Source organism: Mobula hypostoma, chromosome 4 (assembly GCF_963921235.1).
Source record: "Mobula hypostoma chromosome 4, sMobHyp1.1, whole genome shotgun sequence".
NCBI lineage: Eukaryota > Metazoa > Chordata > Chondrichthyes > Myliobatiformes > Myliobatidae > Mobula > Mobula hypostoma.
The window spans coordinates 139967843-139992535 of NC_086100.1; the positions used below are offsets into that span (position 1 = coordinate 139967843).

The 24693-nt window shown below is 41.6% G+C and overlaps 1 protein-coding gene across 4 annotated transcripts in view; it reads left to right on the forward strand.

Annotated features, from left to right (window-relative positions):
* Window positions 1–24693, forward strand: part of LOC134345647 (ETS-related transcription factor Elf-2-like) — a 161474-nt gene that overhangs the window by 111228 nt on the left and 25553 nt on the right. For all 4 annotated transcript variants that reach the window (XM_063046651.1, XM_063046650.1, XM_063046653.1 and 1 more), the window contains 2 exons: window positions 18010–18183; window positions 19782–19868. In XM_063046651.1, coding sequence (XP_062902721.1) covers window positions 18010–18183; window positions 19782–19868 — 261 coding nt within the window. The remainder of the gene's footprint in view (window positions 1–18009; window positions 18184–19781; window positions 19869–24693) is intronic.

Sequence of the window (24693 nt, forward strand, 5' to 3'; positions counted from 1 at the left end):
CTCATGTCTTCACTTCCTCTTGAAATACGGGGTCGCGTAATCTGCACAGTACTTGGGGTAAATGTGGTCTAACCAAGGTTCTATATCAGTTTAGTGCAACTTCTGCTTTTTTAACTTCTAGGAATGAACATGTACTTTGTGCTTTTTATGACTTGAATAACTGGCATTGCAACTTGTAATTGTGAATTTCTGTCTTTCAAATCTGACATTCCTCACCAAAAATGAACCACCTCATACTTGTTCACATTGAAATGGCTTTAGTGTTTACGTGCCCCTTCTCCAAGTTCAATGCCACATGTAAACTTTGATATTTTATTCCACTCTCAAGCCTGACTTTTACAATTGGAAGCAGCAGTTTTTAATCTAAGTATATGTATGTCACTATATACTACCCCGAGATCCATTTTCTTGCGGGCATTTACAGTAGACCAAAGAAATACAATAGAATCAATGGAAAAACTACACACAAGCCTTTGCCTTTCGGAAACATACTGCTTCCTATATCTTACCCCGTTAGTTTTCAGCTTTGTGGGTGACTACACTTTTGTTTCTGTTCACTTCAGGATGAGGTGTGTGTTGGCAGACTTAGAATTTGACACAAATTTATGAATTGCCCTTGGCAGGTTGGTGACTTGAACTGCTGTATACTGTGCTGAAGGTGTTGGCTACAAGTTTTTGCCCAGTGACAGTCCACAGGAATGGACTTCCATATCATGATGATACCTGATGGAAGACCAAAGGAATAAGATCAGGCCACTCAGCACCTCTTTCCTGTCCACCATTTAATAAGAACATGCCTAAACTCAATACACCTCTCAGTTCTCCTTATCCCTTGATATACAGTGCCTATAAAAAGTATTCACTCCCCCTTGGAAGTTTTCATGTTTTATTGTTTTACAACATTAAATCAGTGGATTTAATTTGGCTTTTTTGACACTGATCAACAGAGGAAAAAACTTTTACATGCCAGTGAAAACAGGTCTTTACAAATAGGCTTAAATTTATTACAATTATTAAACAGAAAATAATTGATTTCATAATTACTCACCCCTTCAAATCAGTATTTAGTAGATGCACCTTTGGCAGCAATTACAACCTTGAGTCTCTGCGGATTAGTCTCCATCAGCTTTGCACATCTGATGCACTGCAGTCTTTCCCCATTCTTCTTTACAAACTGCTCAGGCTCTGTCAGATTGCATGGGGATCATGAGTGAACAGCCCTTTTCAACTCCAGCCACAAATTCTCAATTGGATTGAGGTCTAGACTCTGACGGCCACTCCAGGACAATAACATTGTGTTTAAGCCATTTGTGTGTAGCTTTGGCTTGGGGTCATTGTCTTGCTGGAAAACAAACCTTCTCCCAAGTCGCAGATCTCTTGCAAACTGCATCAGGTTTTCCTCCAGAATTTCCCTGAATGTTGCATTCATTTTACCCTTTACCTTCACAAGCCTTCCAGGGACTGCTGCAGTGAAGCATCCTCACAGCATGATGCAGCCTTCACCATGATTCACAGTAGGACTGGTGTGTTTTTGATGAGGTGAGGTGTTTGGCTTATGCCAAACATAGTGTTTAGTCTGATGGCCAAAAAGCTCAATTTCGGTTTCACTCGATTGTAGAACCTTCTTCCAGTTGACTTCAGAGACTTCTACATGCCTTCTGGCAGACTCTAGCGGAGATTTCATGTGAGTTTTTTCTTTCAACAGTGGCGTTCTCTTTGCTACGCTCCCATAAATCTGTGACTGGTGAAGCACCACGGCAATAGTTGTATGCGCAGTCTCTCCCATCTCAGCCACTGAAGCTTGTGACTCCTTCAGAATTGTTATGGGTCTCTTGGTGGCCCCCCCCTCTAATCCCCTTCTTGCATGGTCACTCACTTTCTGAGGATGGCCTGCTCTAGACAGATAGACAGCTGTGGCATATTCTTTCTATTTCTTGATGATCAACATTAACTGTACTCCGAGATAGTCAGTGACTTGGAAATTTTGTTATATCTATCTCCCAATTTGTGCTTTTCAATAACTTCTTCGCAGAGTTGCTCGGACTGTTCTTTTCTCCTCGTGTAGTTTTTGCTTGGATACTGACTCACCAGCAGTGGGACCTTCCAGATTCAGGTGTATTTTTACTGCAATAAAATTGAAACACCTTAACTGCACACAGGTGATCTCCGTTTAACTAATTATGTGACTTCTAAAACCAATTGGCTGCAGCAGTGATGATTTGGTGTGTCATGTTAAACTGGGTGAGTACTTAAGCAATCAATTATTTTGCATTTTGTATTTGTAATTAATTTAGATCACTTTGTAAAGATTTATTTTCACTTTGATATTAAAGAATCTTTTCATGTTGATCAGTGTCAAAAGAGTCAAATTAAATCTACTGTGATTCAATGTTGTAAAACAATAAAACACGAAAACTTCCAGGGGGAGGGGAGGTGAATATTTTTTATAGGCACTGTATAGGATGCACTGCTAGGGCCCTCCACACAAATGGCCAGGTAGAAGGACAATGGCAACAAAAGCAGAGGCACGTCTCTATCTAGAAGTTGCCCTCCGAGCCATGCACCATGTTGATTTTGAAATATATCCCCCTTGTTCACCCTCACTGGGTTAAAATCCTTCAACTCCTTCCCTAACAGCATTGTGGCTCTCACCTCAAGGAAAGCAGATCACTATCACTTGACACCTCTCAGAGTCAGGGTGTAAGACCCTACAGAGGATAATTACAAACGACCAGCTCTTCCCCCTCACTCCTCCAATTTCTGACATTAATCGGGAGCGAAGCAGCAGATCACTACCACCCGCCCCACAATCTCTGACCCATTCTTGTCAGAGAGGAGGTACAGAAGCATCAGGACTAGGACTGCGTGACTGGGTAACAACTTCTTCCCTCAGGCTGTGAGACTAAAATACCTCGCCACCACCAAGGTCACATCACTACACGAATCTTGAATTTTATTAACTTATTTGTGGTAATATTTTGTTCATGTGCTGTGTGTGATATGTTTTGTGGGTGCACTGTGGTCTGGAGGAGTGTTGTTTCGTTTGGTATATATGTGCAGGTTTCCCCCGCCATCCGAAGGTAGAGCATTTCTGTGAAACGGTTCGTAAGCCAGAATGTCGTAAAGCGAAGAAGCAGTTACCATTAATTTATATGGGAAAAATTTGTGAGTGTACCCAGACTCAAAAATAACCTACCAAATCATGCCAAATAACACACAAAACCTAAAATAACACTAACATATAGTAAAAGCAGGAATTATATGATGAATACACAACCTATATAAAGTAGAAATACTTTTCCACAATCATTGCTGCGCTGTTCTCTGTAACGAAAATCTCACCCAAGTGCTCTCCAGTAACCTTTAAGCTATGAAGCTGCCAAATCATACCAAATAACACCTAAAAATACACAGCCGACATAAAGTAGAAATAATGTATGTACAGTGTAGTATCACTTACTGGAATTGGGACAGCGCCGAGCACACTGATGATGGTTTGTTAGGCTGAGTCGTTGGAGGTTGGAGTGGTGCAGTGGTCCCCACCCTCCGGGCTGCCGACCGATACCGATCCGCGAAGAATGCAGGGGTGCAGCGGTGGCCAGAATGCAGTCAGCACATCTTTAAGAAAAAAAGCCGAAATAAACAAGCTAATTAAGTAGGTGCCGCCCAGCACGTAAACGTCGGCCCAGATCAGAGGCGACGCAATCGGCAATCACCTCTGATCTGGGCCGACATTTACGTGCCGGGCGGCACCTAATTAATTAGCTTGTTTGTTTCGGCTTTTTTCTTAAAGATGTGCTGGGTGTGTCCTGGCTACCGCTTCATTCTCCGCGGATTGGTATCTGTCCGTGGCCCGGGGGTTGGGGTGGTGGGACACTGGGGTGTCATCTGTTTCCATCAGGGCAGGCAGGTCATCTTCTTCTATGTCTGCCTGCCTCGATGTCGAAGGTCGAGGTTCGTCGTCAGCTGTGGCTGATGTGGAAGGCTTGCTTGACTGCTTAGCCTTGTGCATTTTTAGATCATACAGTTCTTTGTAAGCACTCAAACCATCCTGTAAATATGCCCTAAACCGATGTACCCTTTCAAAATTAAAGTCGTACTTTATCATTTCAGCGAGAATCTCACACAGCTGCTTCACGTTCAGTTCTTGGATGACTTCACTTTTAGTCCGTTGGCTACTGCATTCGGTTTTGATTGTTATCCTTTCCTCTTCCAATTGTATCAGCTCTTCATCTATCAGTTCTTGGTCATGAGATGCCAAAACCTCTTCAACATCATCTTCGTCAACTTCCACAAGCCAAACTCATGTTGTCCTTACTTCGTTCACCACGATTGAAATGCTTAATTATGTCTAGTTTTACGCTAAGTGTAACACTCTTACGAGCTCTTTCAGGCTTTTTTGATACCTTAGAACTCATCTTGCTAACGGCTGCTCACAGGCACGAGTTTAAGCAATGCCGGCGAGAATGCCGTTCTGAATCCAGGGGAGAGCAACTGCTCGGGGTGCGCGCTGCTTTTTATCACGCGCTGCTTTTTTTTTGCACGCTGCCTTTTTTCGTAACAGTGAAAACACCTTCTGTAGCAAAAACAGGGTACTAATGTAGGTCTTTCATAACAGTGAGGTTTCGTAAAGCGAACGTTCGAAAAGCGGGGGACACCTGTATAATCAGATGACAATATCCTTGAACTTGATTATCAAGGTATGTGTATATTATCATATACTACATTGAGATTCATTTTCTTGCAGATATTTACAGGAAGGTGACAAAATGCAGTAGAATTTATGGAAAAAAACTATGCATAAAGACAGTGCGACAGTGCACCATGTAAATGTGCTCAATGGTTTTGCCTGTGATGGACTGGGCTGTATCCACCACTTTTTTGTTGACAATTTTGTTGCTGGGCATTGGTATTTCCATACCAGGCCATGATGAAAGCAATTGGGATACTCTCCACTGTAGATGTTTGTCAAAGTTTTAGATGACATGCAGAACTTATGCAAACTTCTAAGAAAGATAAGGTGTTGTCATACCCTCTTTGTGATAGCACTTATGTGTTAGTTCCAAACATATCCTCTGATTATGATACACCAAGGATTTTAAAGTTTCTGACCCTGTCCACCTCTGATCCTCTAATGAGGACTGGCTTCTTCTTCCTGTAGTCATTCGTCAGCTCTTTGGTTTCGCTGGCGCTAAATGTGAGGTTATTGTCGTGGTGTCATTCATCCAGGTTTACAATTTCCCTTCCATGTGCCGGTTCATCAATACCTGTGATTTGGCCAGCAGCAGTGGTGAAGTCAGCAGGGGCATTGGAGCTGAGGGTCACACAGTCGTGGGTATAAAGCATGTAAGGCAGGGAGCTAAGCACATAGCCTTGTGGTGCACCTATGCTGATGGAGATTCTAGAGGAGAAGTTGTTGGCAATCCTCCCTCCCCTTTCTTGATCTGTTTGAATCCATCTGTGGAGACAGAGTATCTGCTGATCTTTCTATAAACCTACTGACTTTAACAGTTATCTTGACTATACCTCTTCCCACTCTGTCAAACTATTCCCTTTTCTCAGTTCCTCTGTCTCCTCTGCATCAGTTTGCTGGATGAGGCTTTCCATTCCAGAACATCTGAGATGTCCTTCAGAGAATGGGATTTCCCTTTCAAACCGATCAGTACTCCCCTCACCCACTTCTCCACTTTCCACATATCCACCTTCACCCCATCCTCCTGCCAGCATAACAGGGATAGGATTTCTTTCTTCTTGCCTACCACCTCACAGGCCTCCATTTCCAGCACATTATTCGCTGTACCTTCAGCCATCTTCAACAAGCACATCTTTCCCCCCGCCTCCCCACTACCACTCTGTGCCACAGTGATTGTGCTCTTTGTGACCCTCCTGTCCACTCGTCCTTCCCCATTGATCTCTCTTGGCATTTCTCCCTGCAAGTAGACAGATGCTACACCTGCCCTGACACTTGCTCCCTCGCCACCATTCAGGACCCCAAACAGTCATTCCAGATGAGGTGACACTTCACCCGTGATTCTACATTCAGGAGACCTGATGTAGATTGTGGGGCTGCTTTGTCAAGTACCTTTGCTCTGTCCACCACAAAAGCCAGGATTTCTCAGTAGCCACCGTTTCAATTTGACTTCCCATTCTGACAGGTCAGTCCATGACCTTCTTTGGTGTCACGATGAGGCAACTCTCAGGTTGGAAGATTCCATCTGAGTAGCCTCCAACCTAAAGGCACAGACATCAATTTCTCCAACTCCCAGTAATTTCTCTCCCCCTCTCCTTCTCTCCCTCTCCAGTCCCCATTCTGGCTCTCTTCTTACCCCTTTTCCTCATCTACCCAACACCTCCCTCTGGTGCCCCTCTTCTTTTCCTTTCTCCCATGCTCTACTGTCCTCTCCTATCAGATTCCTTCTTCAGCTGACTCTTTCCTTTTCCACCCATCACCCATGTGCTTCTTGCTGCATACCCACTCCCCCACCTACCCATCTTCCTGCTTGCCTGGTTTCACTGATCTTCTGCCAGCTTGTTTTCCTCCTCCTCCCTCCCACCACTATCTTTTTCTGGCTTCTTCCCCCTTCCTTTCCAGTCCTGATGGAAGAATCTCGGCCCAAAACGTCAACTGTTTGTTCCTCTCCATAGATGCTGCCTGACCTGCTGAGTTCCTCCAGCATTTTGTGTGTGTTGCTCCGGATTTCCAGCATCTACAGAATATCTTGTCTTTATGAAGAGCTCACTATCTTTGGGCAACTAGGGATGGAGAATTAAGTGCTGACAGCCTGGGAAATCCTTATTCCTGAATGAATGAAGAGAAAGCCTTTGTACACCATGTCAACACCCTTTCAAGCAACTTGTCCCTTGGTCCTCTCAATTCCAGTGAAAGTAACCTTAGATTTTCAGTCACCTATCCATGCAATCCAGTCCTGACTCTGGCTAATGTTCTGCAGTCCTTTGGATGAATTATCAATAAAGCATGGGGATTGGAAGTGAACTGGAATGTGATGGGTTCCCTTAAGCCTGCTGGCTTTTTCCTTCTGTTGTGCCGAAGTTAAGAATTTCGGTGATTTCTGTGGAAGTAACCTCAGAGATTTGCTCTAGTGTATTTTGTAGATTATAAACATTATGGTTGCGGATTATGTAGATGGTACACAATATGGTTGTGGATTATGTAGGTGGTACACTTTGGAAGGACAAACTCCAAGGCAGAGTACAAAGTAAATGGCGGGATACTTGGTAGTGTGGAGGAGCAGAGGGATCTGGGGGTACATGTCCACAGATCCCTGCAAGTTGCCTCACAGGTAGATAGGGTAGTTAAGAAAGCTTATGGGGTGTTAGTTTTCATAAGTCGAGGGATAGAGTTTAAGAGTCGTGATGTAATGATGCAGCTCTATAAAACTCTGGTTAGGCCACACTTGGAGTACTGTGTCCGGTTCTGGTCGTCTCACTATAGGAAGGATGTGGAAGCATTGGAAAGGGTACAGAGGAGATTTACCAGGATGCTGCCTGGTTTAGAGAGTATGGATTATGATCAGCGATTAAGAGAGCTAGGGCTTTACTCTTTGGAGAGAAGGAGGATGAGAGGAGACATGATAGAGGTGTACAAGATAATAAGAGGAATAGATAGAGTGAATAGCTAGCGCCTCTTCCCCGGGGCACCACTGCTCAATACAAGAGGACATGGCTTTAAGGTAAGGGATGGGAAGTTCAAGGGGGATATTATAGGAAGGTTTTTTTACTCAGAGAGTGGTTGGTGCTTGGAATGCACTGCCTGAGTCAGTGGTGGAGGCAGATACACTAGTGAAGTTTGAGAGACTATTAGACAGGTATATGGAGGAATTTAAGGTGGGGGGTTATATGGGAGGCAGTGTTTGAGGGTCGGCACAACATTGTGGGCCAAAGGGCCTGTAATGTGCTGTACTATTCTATGTTCTATGTTGTTGATTATGTAGGTGGTACACATTATGGTTGTGGATTTTGTAGATGTTGACATGGTTATGGATTATGTAGATTATACACATGGTTGTGGATTTTGTAGGTGGTACACAATATGGTTGTGGATTAAGTAGATGGTACACATTATTGTGGATTAAGTAGATGCTACACAGGGTTGTGGATTATGTAGGTGGTACGCATTATGGTTGTGTTTCAGGAGAGTGTTATAGGTTCAGGATGATGAATTTTTCAGCTTTGTGATAAAGGATCTCGGCCAGAAACATAAACTGTTTATTTCCATCCATAGATGCTCCCAGACCTGCTGAATTCCTTCAGCATTTTATAGGTGTCACTCTCCATTGTCCAGCAGACTCCATTGTTCTGGTGTGTTCTCAGGAGCTGAAGCTGCCTGTCGAGCCTGCTCTGATAGTCAATAAGATCATGGTTGATCTGGCCATGGATTCATCTCCACCTATCTGCCTTTTCCCCATAACCCTTAACTCCTCTATTATGCAAAAGTCTGTCCAACTTTGTCTTAAGTATATTTACTGAGGTAGCCTCCACTGCTTCATTGGTCAGAGAATTCCATAGATTCACCACTCTGGGAAAAGCAGTTTCTCCTCATCACCGTCCTAAATCTACTCCCCTGAATTTAGAGGCTATGTTCCCTAGGTCCCTATATTCTAAGGCAAACCTCAGTGCTTGACCTTTCACTGTGAAAATCCTAACCTGGTTTCTCCTCCCAGAATGCAACATCTCACACTTTCAACTGTCATTATCTTAGCCTATGTTCCCAGATGGTCAAGATTACTTTGCAAGTTTTAATAACCTTCACTGCTTCCATATGCCCCCCCCCCCGTCAATCTTGCACAAATTTATTGATCCAGTTGACCATATTATCATGTGGATGATAAACAGCAATGGCCCCAGCACCATTCTCTGTGGTACGCCAGTAGTCACAGGCATCCAGTCAGAGAGACAGCCATTTACTACTGCTCTCTGGCTTCTCCCAGTAAGGCACTATTGAAATCAATTAGCCACTTCATTATGAATACCAAGTGATTTAACTTCTGGTGGACCAGGCTCTCATGCAGGACTTTGTCAGAGCCCTTGCTAAAGTCCATGTAAACAGCATCCACTGCCTTTCCTTCATCAACCTCCTTGCTAACCTTCTCAAAAAAAACCTACCACACATAAAGCCATATTGACTATTCGTTGAAGCTGAATATACAAAGGCCAGGATGTAGTGGACGTGGAGAGGATGTTTCCAATGAGGGGAGAGTCTAGGACCAGAGTGTCCAACCTCAGGATAGAAGGCTGTCCTTTTCAGACAGAGATGAGGAATTTCTTTAACCAGAGGGTGGTGAATTATGGAATTCATTGCCACAGATTTCTGTTGAAGCCATATTGTTGAATATGTTTAAAGTAGAGGTTGTTAGGTTCTTGATTAGTATGGGTGTCAAAGGTTCCGGAGAGATGCCATGCAAATAGGGATGAGAGGGAAAATAAATCAGCCGTGATGGAATAATGACAGAGCAGACTGGATGGGCTGAATGGTGTATTTCTGCTCCTATGTCCTACTTTCTTATGGAAATTGAAGGATAGGTGCCAAATGCAGGAAAATGGGATTACTGTGGCTAGACATTTTGTATCTTGGGCTGAAAGGCCTTTTTCCATGTTGTAGTTCTCTAAGCCTTTCACAGTTAGCAAGGATATTAATAGATATTTATGTGACTGAAACCCACGTTTGCTTCAGTAAGGCACTACAGTAATAGAAGTTAACACATGTGGAGCATAATTTTTTTTCCAGCATACGTTAGTATTTTTTGTCTGGTTTCCAGCAGTTTAGATATTGCTTAATTTTGAGAAGTGGTCAAAACTGGTGGGATTGATTGCATTCAGGGTCTGAAGCCTGAATATGAAGAAGAGGTAGTGGAGTTTGGGACGTGGAGGTCAGATGCATTTGTTTAAAAAAAAGAAAACGTTATGTATATAAACGTTTATCCACCCTCGATTTGTCGAGGGTGTTTGGAATGCAGACTGCTTCCTGAGACTTAGAAGGCCATAAGCTGTTTAAATGCTGTGGGTTGCTGGCAGGGTTGGAAGCATGCCAGGTTCTAGCTGCTCTTTTTACGATGGGAAATCCTCATGTGGGGCCATCTGGTGGATGATCAAATGTTAACAGCACAAATCTGAGCGTGTTTGACACCTAAAAATTTCCATTGCAATATTTAACAACTAAAAGACTTGTCTCTGGTAAATATAGCAAATCTACAGTTTGTTTGGAACTGTGGCTTCCCAGATGATTTTTCCTAACCCAGTCATGTCTGAAGCCATTCTTGCACTGAATACTAAATTATTTTCTGAAGTAAATCCTTCTCATTTACATTTGAGTGTTAAAACAGTTTTGCATTCTAAGAGCGACTAACTGTGACACTGGATAGCAATAGAGCACAGTACAGTACAGCAACAGGCCCTTTGGCACATGATGTGTGTACTGACTATGATGCCAATTTAAACTCCACATCTTCCTATATGTGGTTTTTGTCTCTCCATCCTCTGCCTGTTCATGTGTCTGTCTAAACGCCTTTTAAACATAGTGATTGTATCTGCTTCTACTATTTCTCCTGGTAGCATGACCTCCCTCATAGTTCCGCCTCCTTCTACTACTGCACACTGTTCTCCTGCCAATCACCTCCCTGCTTCCCCTCCCCCATCCCTTCGTCTTTCAAGTTACTGTTTTCTTCAACTACCAGCATTCTTCAAGTCCTCCCCAAAGTTCTTCCTTCAGTCCTGACGAAGGGTTTTGGCCCGAAACATCGACTAATCTTTTCAACTGATGCTGACTGACCTGCTGAGTTCCTCCAGCGCATTGTGAGTGTTCCTTTGACAACAGCATCTGCAGATTATTTTGTGTGTTGAAATATCTATCAAGTTTAGATTTGAATGCCTCTTAGGTACTATTCTCAACTACACAACTAGGTAGTTTGTTCCATGTGTCCACAATTCACTGTGTAAAGAAAGGCTTCCTGATGTGAGTCTGAAACCTCCCCTTAACCAGTCTCCACCTCTGGCCCTGTGCCCTCGTTGACGAATTAAATTTGAAGAAGTGGCTGGCATCCACTTTAGTTATATCTTGAATGATTTTGAACACTTCTATCATGTCTCCTCTCATTCTAAGTCTACTTGGGCAAAAAAAATATAATTCTTCCAATCTTTTTTCATAACTCATAGCCTGCAGACCTGGAATGAGTCAAGTCACCTTTCTCTGGACTCTCTCCAGTGCCTCCCAACCCTCACAAAATATGGAGACTACTACAGTTGTACACAATACTCAAGGTGTAGCCTCACAAGCATGTTATGCAGCTTAAGGAGAGCATCTCTGGACTTGAACTCTACTGAGCGCTTTATATAGCCCAACATTTTATTAGCCTTCCTAATCGCTTCAGAGCATTGTCTAGATCTTAGACCACTACGGCACAGAAGCAGGCTCTTTGGCCCATCTAGTCTGAGCCCAACTATTACTGTGCCAAGTCCCATTGACTTGCACCTGGATCATAGACTTCTATATTCATCCCATTCATGTGCTTACCCAAACTTTCTGTTTAATGTTGCAGTCAAATCTACTTCCACCACTTTCACGGGCAGCTTGTTTCACACACATCACCGGCTTAGTGACCAAGCTCCCCCTTAGATTTCCCTTAAATATTTCACATTTCACCCTTAACCTATGGCCTCTAGTTCTAGTCTCACCCAATCTCAGTGGAAAAAGTCTACTTGCATTTACCCTCTCTATACCCCTGATAATTTTCTACACCTCCACCAAATCTCTCCTCATACTCCTAAGCTTATTCATCCGTTCCCTATAACACAGGCTGTCAAATCCTGGCAACATGCTTGGAAATTTTCTCTGTACTCTTTCAATCTTATTGATATCTTTCCTGTAGGTAGCTGGCCAGATAGTGCACAATACACCAAATTTGGCCTCACCAGCTCCTGTATTCAGTACTCTGATTTATAAAAGCCAATGTGCCAGAAGTTCTCTTTATGGCTCTATCTATCTGTGACACCACTTTCAAAGAATTATGGATCTGCATTCCCAGATCCCTTTGTTCTACTACTCTCTTCAGTGACTCTTCATTCACTGTGCAAATCCTACCCTGGGTTGCCCTCCCAAAGTGCAACACCTCACCCTTGTCTGCGTTAAATTTCATCTGCTATTTGTGACTCATTTTTTCCACTTGATGCAGATTCCGCTAGCCTTCCTTGTCCACTACTTTTCCCAATTGTGGTGTCATCTGCAGATTTGCTGATCCAGTTTTCCACATTATCTTTCAAGACACTAATATGGATGACAAGCAACAATGGACCCGGCACCAGTCCTGCAGCACACCAGTCTAGAGAGGCTACCATCTGCTTCCACTCTCTGGATTCTGCACCTAAGCCAATGTTGAATCCAGTTTGCCACTTCGTCTTGAATGCCAAGCAATTGAAACTTCTTGACCAGCCTCCCATGTGGGATTTTGTCAGAGGCCTTGCTAAAGTCCATGTAGACAACATTCACTGTCCTTCCTTCATTAACTTCCCTGGTAGTCTCCTTGAAAAATGTTTTAAGATTGGTTAGACACATCCTACCGCACAAAAAGCCATGGTAACTATCTGTAATCAGGTCTTGTCTATCCAGATACTTACATATCCCGTCACATAGAGTACCTTTCAATAATTTACCCACTACTGCTGTTAGGCTCACTGGGTTGGAACTAAGATTGAGTGTTATGTCAGAGACATAAATTGCTTCTTGACAGCATCTTGAGGATGTAAGCTGTTAACTTTGGATAGTTAACTGAGGTTAATTTTCATTATTGGCAAAAATTTGATTTAAATTTATTTCCATTGTGAGTGGCAATTTTGGGGCTTCACCGACACTTACTACAAAGAAATGTAAATAATCCAAGAATTTCTGCTGTTTTACCTCCTACAATGAAAATTGCTGGCTTGTTAATGGCGAGTTCTTGTTACTTTCCAGTAATTTTCTGTTAATTTGAATAATTGTAAATACTATCTAATTGGGATAGGATGTTACAAATGATCCTGGCTATATATCTGATCTTCAGAATGACCACCTTGATAGAAGGATGTCTATAATGACATGTCACTGTCATAGTTGTGGAGATGGGATTTTTACTTCTGAGCTGATTCAAGCCAGCAGCCACAAACATTTGTCTGCATACATAAAGAACACTTTTTTCAGCTTCATGAATCAGAAATCTAGATCTACACTTTATAGAGTTTTCTCACAGTTAAACTGTTGGGAAAGTGTGTCAAAACTTTCATGTTTATTGTATTTATTTTTGCTTAGAGATACAGCACGGTATGTTCTTGAGAATTAATAATTTTCTTACAGAATGTTTGATAATCATGGCATTACTACAGACTATTTTTGATTATAATGTACCTATAGTTAAAATTCAGGCTGTATCCAATTTGACATCAGCTTAATGTTTAGTGAGCCAGTTCCTCATGACGAACCTTCTCTTCCCACAGCTCTCATTACCTTTTACATACTGTGTTTTATCAGCAATGGTTGAGCCCTTGGAATGAAACTTAAAGGGAATATTTTGAGGTTCCCCTGAGATGAGGAAAGAGAAGCCATTGTGCAGGAGTAGCTTTGACCACTCTTGCGTTAGAGATGAGACCAGGCTAGGGCAGGAAGGCATAACAGATTGAGAGAGGTATTGAAGGGTAACTTCTTGATTAATCTTGATCAATTTGTCTTTAAAATTTTGCTTTTAATTGTCAATTTATTCTGTTCATGGTGTGTGTTTTATTTGAGAGCAGAGAGCTACTTCTGAGTATTATGACATCACCCTGTGAAATTCTGCCAACTATAAATTTGCCGATGATGCAGCTATTATTGGCAGAATTTCAGATGGTGACGAGAGGGCATACAGGAGCAAGATAGATCAGGTGGTTAAGTGCTGTTGCAATAAGAAACTTGCACTCAGCATCAAGACCAAGGAATTGATTGTGAACTCAGGAAAGGGAAATTAAAGGAATACGCATCAATCTTCATCATTGGATCAGCAGTCGAAAGGGTGAGCAGTTTCAGGTTACTGGGTGCCTACATCTCTGAAGATTTATCCTCGGCCCCACACATTGATGCAATTACAAAGAAGGCATGATAGTGGCTATATTTTATTAGGAGATTGAGACATGTTATATCATCAAAAACTCACGCTACAGGTGTAGCATGGAGAGCATTCTAACTGGTTGCATCACCGTCTGGTGTGGAGGGGCCACTGCACAGGATCGAAAAAACTGCAGAAAGTTGTAAACTCTGCTAGCTCCATCATGGGCACTAGCCTCCCCAGCAGTGAGGGAACCTTCACAAGACAATGCCTCAAAAAGGACCCCCATCATCCTTGACATACCCTCTTCTCATTGATATCGTCAAGGAGAAGGTACAGGAGCTTGAAAACACACTCAGTGTTTCAGAGAGAGCTTCTTCCTCTCCACCAGCAGATGTATGCATGGACAATGAACCATGAATACTGCCTCACTGTTTTTTGCTCTCTTTGTACAGTATACTTGTCCTAATTTATAATTTTTATTATATATTGCAATGTACTGCCATAGCAGAGCAACTGGTGATATTAAACCTGATTCTGATTCTGTTTTTCTTGGGGAAAATTTTCTAAGGAAAGTAAGAAATTACATTCCTATAGCTTTTTATTCCTTACAATGTGCCAGATCACTGTACTTTATTCACTGTTGTATGTTTGAAAATGATCTTAACTTTTTGCCCCAGAAAAATGCCACTGTTATCAGTGATCATTTAATTGTTTATGCAAGTGTTGGTTGAGCAAGTGTGAAATACTGGCTGAGGTCTCTGTTCCTCTTTGAATCTGTCTCCTAAATCATGTGAGCTTTGTTTAATGTTTCAAACAAATGTGCACATCCCTGTTGTTTTGTTGTGACTGGCTACATACAACCAACAACCTTCTGATCTCACTTGAAACTTTAATTGTCATTTGAAAAAAAGGATAATTGGTGTCAAATAAATAATTTATTTTGATGGTTTGAGTTGATCGCCTTTTAAGTGGTGGGTCATTTTTGATTGAAATTTTACTACTGGGATGTACTCAGAGTTATTGAGTACAATAATTTAACTCTGAGAGTTGTACATAACCTGCATCACACAATGAATCCAAATGGGTTGTGTCATCTCTCGGTTATATTGTAGGAACTGAAGCAGGTGGATCTGTATAAAAAGCTCTTTCGGGTTTATTGCTAGGCAAGAGAGAGATGAAGAAGGATGTGGGAAGGGGTACAAAGGAAGAGTAGATAGATTGGAAGTTTTTTCATTGACTACTTCCTAATTAAATACAATTAACCAATTAATCAGGACACATTGGGACCAGTACTTTTGGCCCAATTAAGTAGCTGCCCCAATTAGCTGAAGTTTCATGAATATAGTTAAAAAAGGTATATATATATTTAAAAACTGCCATTTAATTGAGTAACAAATTATGTAGTTAAATAAAATACAGAACAAATTGTAAATTAGTTCCTAATAGTTATCAAAGGAGAAGTTTACTTAATGTATGCAATAAACAAAATCAGTGATGGACTGATTTCAGTCAATGCTATTGGCGAATGCATTTCCGAATCTTCATTTCATTGCAAGACTCAAGATGATTGTTGATACCTTTCAAATTCTCCGCAGTTCCTAACTTGTTGAAAGATGAAATCATTTCATTTTCACTCCTGACCACTTCTGGCATCTCCAAAACTGAATGCTTGAAACCACAGTGAGCTAAACAGTTTGGAATTGCCTTACTTTTTTTTTGCCAACTATCAGTGACAAAAATCACTGTTTTTTGAACAGAACACACACAACTGACACTATTTAAAAGCTGTTCGCTCAAAGTGCATTATGGCATCTAATGGCACAAAATTGTGTGCGATTGACACTAGTTAGAACCTGTTAGGCAAAAGTTGCCTGTCCCAATTAAATGTCAGTGTCCCAAATAAATGAAGGTAATCCCGTCAATTTTCTCAATTAGTTTTTGTCCCAGGGAATTAATTTTTGTTTTAAGTAAGTGGCTGCCTCGATTAACCGATGGCCCAATTAATTAGAGTCCACTGTATTGTCGCTTTAACAGGTGAAGATTATTACTTTTATGTTAATAAACTACAGTAGCAAAGTTTCATCTTTTGCACCCATGGGCTGTTCTGATGGTACACAGCAATATGCCATGAGAGTGTAAGGTCATGAAGACTTTAAATTTAGTTTTGCATTAATGTGTAAGTATTATCATTTAGGAAATGAGTGGGCAGCAGTGAGGACCACAACCCTCTCCAAACTTTCAGGTCCATTAAGTTTAAACTGGGAAAAGCTGTGCAAGTAAGGAAAGTTTGATCATTTTAAGGCTTACTTTCTGAGCCAGTGGAACACTTTCTACAGATGTGTTAAGATTCATTTTGCTTTTTAAAATTGATTTTGTATCTGTTTCTGCAGGTTGCATTTTGGAGGTGAAATGTTTTTTTAAGCTCTGTTTACAGGCTGATATAACACACAAGTAACATCTGGACTGGCCTTCCATGTCTGGAGCACGCTACTGAAGGCATCCTATTGTTTTGGGAAAAGGGTCCATGTTTGGTTGATGGGCCCTTTGAGTTGAAACCACAATTCCTTGATCAGGCAGTTGATAAAATTTCTTGCTTTTTATTTAAGGGCAGAGTTCATGTTGGTGTTTCCATTAATATTCATCCCATAACCAGTGGTGACATGTAATATGAGCTGATCATTCTTCTTGTCAATCTCTGAAACACTATGTGTGTTCATCTATATGCAGAAGCCACAAGATTTCAAACTTTTGTGGTTTGTCCTTTCCTGAACACACAATGAATTCCATAGAAATACAAAATTCTCTTTTCACAACTTTCACTGATAGTCTCTGATTATTCTCATTTTTTCAAGTATTCTTTCTCCTTTTGCAAATGGTTAGTTAGTCTTTGTAAGGCTGAACACCATCAAATGTGATAAAAGACAAAGGAAAAAACTAGAAAATTGCTAGAAGTACTCAACAGATTTCTGGGCTGTTTCAAGTTGATGATCTTTTTAGTCAATTTCCCTCTGTGTATATGCTGCCTGACCTGCTGAATGTTTCCAGCACTTGTTTTTTTTTCATAGCAGCAAAAGCAAACCTTGTATGGTTGTATGTAGGTCCAAACCACACTACATAAACTAGCAGACAGTAATTCTCACTGACTGTCAAGGGTTGACATTCATTACACATTCAGTGTAACTAGCCTCTTAGATTCTTGAGTCTGCCCAGTAATCTACACAGAAGAAGAAGAAGAAAGCCCTTAACTCTGAGTGGAGTCATCGGGACGCCGTCGTGACTGCGTTATTTTGGCAGGCTTTCTTATTTTTACGAGGCCGAGTTGCTAGCTCGACTCTCAGCCCAGCATGGATGGAAAGTATGCGAGGGAGCCGGCTGGATTCGAACTCTGCACTGATGCCACTGTGCCACCAGCCGGCAAAGTATTCTACACAGTCTACAAAATCACACATCTCGACTTGACCAAACAAAATTGCCAATTTCCTTCTGATCTGTTCAATTGATTTGATTTTGATATATGTTCTTTGTTGCTATTCCTACTCTTTCAAGTTGGGGTCGCATGATTTTCATCATGTTTTTGCTTGATTCTACTTCTCATGTAAAGATTTGAGCTGGATGAAATTGTGTGATTCTGTTTACTCTCATCGTCCACCTGAAACAACTCATATTTGTTGTGGTGAAGGTGTATGGCAGAGACCGTTTTTCCTAAGGTGTCCTCACTTTGGAGCAGATAATTGGATGGTAACTAGTTGAAATGACAATTGTTGAAGCTGTAACTTTATTAAATTGGATGCAAAATGGAAGCCACTTTGTACTAAATGTGTAATGAGCTTTTAAAGTGAATGTTGGAGTTATTTATTTGAAGAGTTACAAGTAGGAAGTAAATGGTGAAGTGTGCATTTTACGAGGATTAATTGTGTGTGTGTTTTTTTTGCCTTTTATATAGTCCAGGTATTTGTACCACCCTGTGTGTCGACCCCAGAATTTGTCCACGCTGCAATGAGACCTGATGTGATTACCGAAACGGTGGTGGAAGTGTCGACGGAGGAGCCAGAGCCCATGGACACTTCCCCTGCCGTGCCGATACTTGAAACCCCTGAACCAACCAAAAAAAAGAAAGGTATAAAATATATCTCCTTTCTGTATACAAGGGAAATGGCATTTTTGTAATGAGGGAATATTGTGCCCTGTTTGTTCACTCTGGATAAAATAAAATTCAACAAGTGCATTATAATTCTGTATTTAACTGTTAAATCTTAGTGCCGTGAAGAGCTGTTAACCATTGAATCAGTATCCATCAGAGTGATGTTTAATATAACTCCATTGGTGGTTAGAGTTTCAGTGTGATGTGATTGGCTTAAATTAATAGAGATTGCTGATCCATCCACTGTTCTCCCACATACTTTAAAGGCTAGTACTGAGTGAGATGGTCAGAGGATTTTTAGTTTACTCCCTTATTTGTGCTGGCTTCATCCAGTTTAAGAGTTGGGATCTACCTATTGGATTGGGGAGGATAAGGCTGAGGGAGAGATTTCCTCATTCAGTTGATTAGTGCCTCTGATAATGGTGTGGTCTTGTAAACATTGGTTGGTCACGATTACTCTGCTGTAACGCGGAGATGAGTGTTCAGTAGTTTGCCATTATTGTTGTGCAAGAGGTTCATCAGCTGAGGTGAATCAAGACTATTCACATTCGTTTGTGTGAATAATATTTTGAACAAAACGCACTGGGAGGAATAGAAATATGTTTTTTTAAAATTTAGTGATACAGCATCTTATTAGGCCCTACCGGCCAATGAGCCCATGCTGCCCAGTTACACCCATGTGACCAATTAACCGATTAACACGTACATCTTTGGAATGTAGGAGGAAACCAGAGCACCTGGATGAAATGTGGAGAGCATTCAAACTCCTTACAGACTGTGACGGAATTGAACCCAGTTTGCTGGTGCTTAATAGTGTTATACTAACCGTTATGGTACCATGTCGCCCTCCCCCCTAAATAAGATGCCCAAAATTAAAAGACTCTGAAATGAGTGTTTCGTTTTTCCATGTTAGATAAATGGTTGTTTGAACCTAAATTTGATTTTTAACTCCTGTGACTGTACAAAATTCTGAAGCCGACATTAATTTTGGATAAGGAGGAATTGCCAGGAGGAATTCAATGCAACAAAAGCTTGCTTATTTAGCATGTAATACACACAAAATGCTGGAGGAACTCAGCAGGTCAGGCAGCATCTGTGGAAATGAATATACAGCCGGCGATTCAGGCCGAGACCTTTCATCAGGGGAGTTCCGCCAGCATTTTGTGTTGCTCTGTATTTCTAGCATCTGAAGAATCTCATGTGTTTGTTATATAGCATGTATTAAATATTTCAATTACCCCAATTTTAGCCCTGCTGCCCCCTTGAGATCAAACCACTACCCCCCCCCCCCCACCACTGCCTGTTTTTGCCTTCCCCTTTCCTGATCACTGCATCCCTTGGCACTGTCTTTTTGCCACCTGATTTCTGGAGTTCGCCAGTTATTATGGTGCTATACAACCAAGCTTTTACTATGGTCTCTTCTTCTTGTACATCACCTAATAAGTAGTTTTTAAAACAAAGGTACACTGTAGCCTTTTTTTCTCCCTTTGATGCATTTAAACTGTTTAACTTAGCTGGGGCCAGATTGCCGTGGTGCGATTTGTAGTAAGTAGACATTCCAATGTGTTTTACAGCTGGTCGAAAACCAAAGAACCAGCAGTCTGGGTTACCTAATAGTGCGTCGGATCTGTCTGTGAAAAAGAAGGCTAGAGAAGGGAAAGGTAAGTGTAGCTGTCAATGGCAAATTCCCACGTTAACAAAACAGTTCCCTGAAAATGGCATCACATGGTGGTAACGTAGGCATGCTTGTCTTCTTCGGTTGGGGTAGTGAGTATTCAAGTTGGGGAGCCATGTTGCAGCTGCATAAAACTTAAGTTTAGAAGGTTGTTTGCATTTCTGGCCTCTACACTCTAGAAGAAATTCATTAGGGTGTTGCCTGGATTGGAGAGTATTAGCGTGGGTTGGACAAACTTTGATTATCACACAGAACATTGGAAGTACTCAGCAGTTCAGGTTGCGCTATGGAGGGAAATGGACAGTTGATGTTTTGGGTTGAGGCCCCTGGACAAACTTGGATCATTTTCTCTGGAGCATCAGAGGTTGAGGGGAGATGTGATGGAAATACAAAATGGATATCCAATTAGTTGGGCCATCAGTTAATCAGGGCAGCCACTTGTTTGGGACAACTCTTAAAGAACAAAAACTGATCGAGAAAATAGACAGAATTCCCTTTGATTATTTGGGACACTGTGCCACTTAATTGGGACAGGAGACTGTTGCTGGACAGTTTCTAACTAACGTCAGTCACGTGACACTGAACCATGCTTAGAACAATCAGTTTTTAAGTAGTGTCATTTGTGTTTTTAAGTATCTATGTTTGTGGTCAAAAATCAGTGATTTTTATTACTGGTGGTTGGCGAGATATAAGCATCAAGACAATTCAAATGTGTTGCTCACTGTGGTTTCAAATATTCAGGCTTGGAGATGCCAAAATCTGCTGGGCCTAAAAAATAAAATGATTTTACTACTTCAGCAAGTTAGCAACTATGAAGAATTTGAAGGTATCAACAATCATCTTGAATGTTACAATGAAAATGAAGATTTGGAGGATGCAGTCGTCGAAAGCATTGTATGAAGGCAGTCTATTATCTGCACTAGGTGTCCGCACAAATTTTGTTCACTTACAGTCAATCAATGGAACATGGCAGTGTGCACTGGATGAATTCCTCTGTGGATAACTATTAGGAGCCAATCCACAGTTTTATAGTTCTGTAGTAGTATTGATGGTGTTCTAATTCATTATATTTTTCATTTAAATACATAATTTGTTACTCAATGATAATTAGTTGGTCTTTTTTATTAATACTTTTTAATCTATTTCCATGAAACTCCAGCTAATTGGGACAGCTGCTCAATCAGGCTAAAATGTACTGGTCCCAATGGGTTCCAATTAACTGGAATCCAGTGTATATAAAGTTATGAAAGATAGCGGAAGTAGTCTGTCTTTCTCCCAGGGTGGAAATGTAAATACTGGGTGGCGTAGGTTTGCGGTGGGAGGGGAAGAGTTTAAAGGAGATTTGCAAGATAAAGTTTTATGCACAGTGGTTGGTGCTTGGAACATGAACTGGGGGAATTGGTGGAGGCAGATACAAGAGGCAGTTAGCCAGACACATGAACAGGCAGGGAACAGAAAGATGTAGACTGGCCAGATAAGATAGGATTACTTAGGTTGGCATCATGTTTGGTGCGTACTGTACGTGGTAAACCGAGGGGCCCGTTCCTGTGCTGTACTGTTCTATTACTCATGTGGCAGTAATAGGGAGATGATATTCTTTCCAAGTGAGGTGGTTAATGGTTTAGAGGGAAGCCTGTAGTGATGATCCTGTGTACCTGCTGACCAGTTCTTTTTGGGTAATGAAGGTCACGGGTGTGTGAGACACTGCCCTTAGTGGCTGTGGGTACTTCAGCCTTGCTGTGCCTGGGGTGGAATGAGTGAATATTTAAGCAATCTCCTTGTTGGATTTTGCCAAGCTTTCAAAGGATGTCTGATTTTCACTACACATGAGTGTAGGATGTTTGTTCCTGCCTCTGTCTTGAACCTTATGGAAAATACCCAACCTTCTGACCTATTCTTGTACTTCTGGTGTTGATATGGCTTGTTCAGGGTTAGTGGTAAATTCCAAAATACTGATAATGGGGGGATTCAAGATTGGTAATGTCATGTGAAGTGAAAGGTAAGTGGTTAAGCTGATGCAGATGGTCATTGCCTGGTATACGGTGTGAATGTTATTTACCAATTATCTGCCCGAGTCATGGTTAAGTCCTGAAGAAGAGTGTCAGGCTGAAGCATTGACCGTTTACTCAATTCCACAGATGCTGCCTGACCTGCTAAGTTCCTCCAGCATTTTGTGTGTGATGCTCTGATTATTCATATCCTTCACAGACAGTTTTGCTGTCTGAGGAGTTGCATATTGATCAGTCAGCATCTCCGCATTTGATGCCATTGTTTAGGATTAGGATAGAGAAGAATTTCCTGCAGTGATGTCCCAGGGCTCAGGTAATAGGATTCTAACAGAAAAGGTCATCTGTGGTGCAAATATAATTCTAGTTGCTGGAGAGTCTTTGCCTTGATCCCTAGTGACTTGATTTTAATTCTGAGCTCCTTGATGTCACATGTGATTATGGTGCCTCGATGTTGAAGGCAGTCATTCACCTAATTTCTTCGGTATCCACTAAGGAGAAGGATATTGAATTGTGTAAGGTAAGGGAAACATGTAGGGTAGTTATGGAAACTATTATGATTAAAGAAGAGGAAGTACTGGTGCTTTTAAGGAATATAAAAGTGGATAAGTCTCTGGGTCCTGACAGGATATTCCCTTGGACCTTGAGGGAAGTTAGTGTGGAAATAGCAGGGACTCTGACAGAAATATTTCAAATGTCATTAGAAATGGGGATGGTGCCGGAAGATTGGCATATTGTTCATGTTGTTCCATTGTTTAAAAAGGGTACTAAGAGTAAACCTAGCAATTATCAGCCTGTGAGTTTGATGTCAGTGGTGGGTAAATTGATGGAAAGTATTCTTGGAGATGGTATATATAATTATCTGGGTGGACAGGGTCTGATTAGAAACAGTCAACATGGATTTGTGCGTGGAAGGTCATGTTTGACAAATCTTATTGAATTTTTTGAAGAGGTTACTAGGAAAGTTGACAAGGGTAAAGCGGTGGCTGTTGTCTAAATGGACTTCAGTAAGGCCTTTGACAAGGTTCCACACGGAAGGTTAGTTAGGAAGGTTCAATCGTTAGGTATTAATATTGAGGTAGTAAAATGGATTCAGCAGTGGCTGGATGGGAGATGCCAGAGAGTAGTGGTGGATAACTGTTTGTCAGATTGGAGGCCGGTGACTAGTGGTGTGCCTCAGGGATCTGTACTGGGTCCAATGTTGTTTGTCATATACATTAATGATCTGGATGATGGGGTGGTAAATTGGATTAGTAAGTATGCAGATGATACTAAGATAGGTGGAGTTGTGGATAATGAAGTAGGTTTTCAAAGCTTGCAGAGAGATTTAGGCCAGTTAGAAGAGTGGGCTGAAAGATGGCAGATGGAGCTTAATGCTGATAAATGTGAGGTGCTACATTTTGGTAGGACTAATCAAAATAGGACATACATGGTAAATGGAAGGGCATTGAAGAATGCAGTAGAACAGAGGGATCTAGGAATAATGGTGCATAGTTCCCTGAAGGTGGAATCTCATGTGGATAGGGTGGTGAAGAAAGCTTTTGGTATGCTGGCCTTTATAAGTCAGAGCATTGGGTATAGGAGTTGGGATGTAATGTTGAAATTGTACAAGGCATTGGTGATGCCAAATTCGGAGTATTGTGTACAGTTCTGGTCACCAAATTATAGGAAAGATGGCAACAAAATTGAGAGAGTACATAGAAGATTTACTAGAATGTTACCTGGGTTTCATCTCCTAAGTTACAGAGAAAGGTTGAACAAGTTGGGTCTTTATTCTTTGGAGTGTAAAAGGTTGAGGGGGGACTTGATAGAGGTATTTAAAATTATGAGGAGGATAGATAGAGTTGACATGGATAGGCTTTTTCCATTGAGAGTGGGGGAGATTCAAACAAGAGGACATGAGTTGAGAGTTAAAGGGCAAAAGTTTAGGGGCAACATGAAGGGGAACTTCTTTACTCAGAGAGTGGTAGCTGTGTGGAATGAGCTTCCAGCAGAAGTGGTTGAGGCAGGTTGGATGTTGTGATTTAAAGTTAAATTGGATAGTTATATGGGCAGGAAAGGAATGGAGGGTTATAGGCTGAGTGCAGGTCGGTGGGACTAGGTGAGAGTAAGAGTTTGGCACGGAGTAGTAGGGCCGAGATGGCCTGTTTCCATGCTGTAATTGTTATATGGATGTTATATGGTTAATCTTGGAGTTCAGTTCTTTAATTTTTGTGTTGCCAGATTACATAGTCTAGAACTGAAGTAGTCTTGGCAGAATCCAAACTGCTTATTAGCACAGGTGTTGTAACTGCAGAGTATAGCTAAAGACGCAGCAAGTTCTGGAGTAGATATCCTGAGCATTGTGGGCATGAATTGTTGGAACCCATTCCCTTTTCTGTATTAATGTGTCCAGTTTCTTCTTCATGTGAAATAATTTCATCTGGTTATTGTGATGGTGAAGAAAGTTTGGGTGGTGGTGTGAAGATATGTCTCTGCCAAAGCAGGTGTAAGGTGCTCCTTCCCTCTGCTCGCCTGCCGGTCACCCTTGGGCAAGGTGTAGGGCCTAATTAGCCCCCCACCACCTCCCATCAGGGCCACGTGAAGCCATGGGAGCAGGTGGTTGATGGTCACATGAGCAGCTGGTGCATATCACGAGTCCTGGTATGTGACCACTGACAGCACAGTGGTATTGATGATGTCTGGGGTCACCCATCTGGTAAAGACGCTGCCCAGAAGGTGGCAATGGCAAACCACTTCTGTAGAAAAATGTTGCTGGGGCAATCATGGTCATGGAAAGACCATGATCGCCCATGTCATATGACA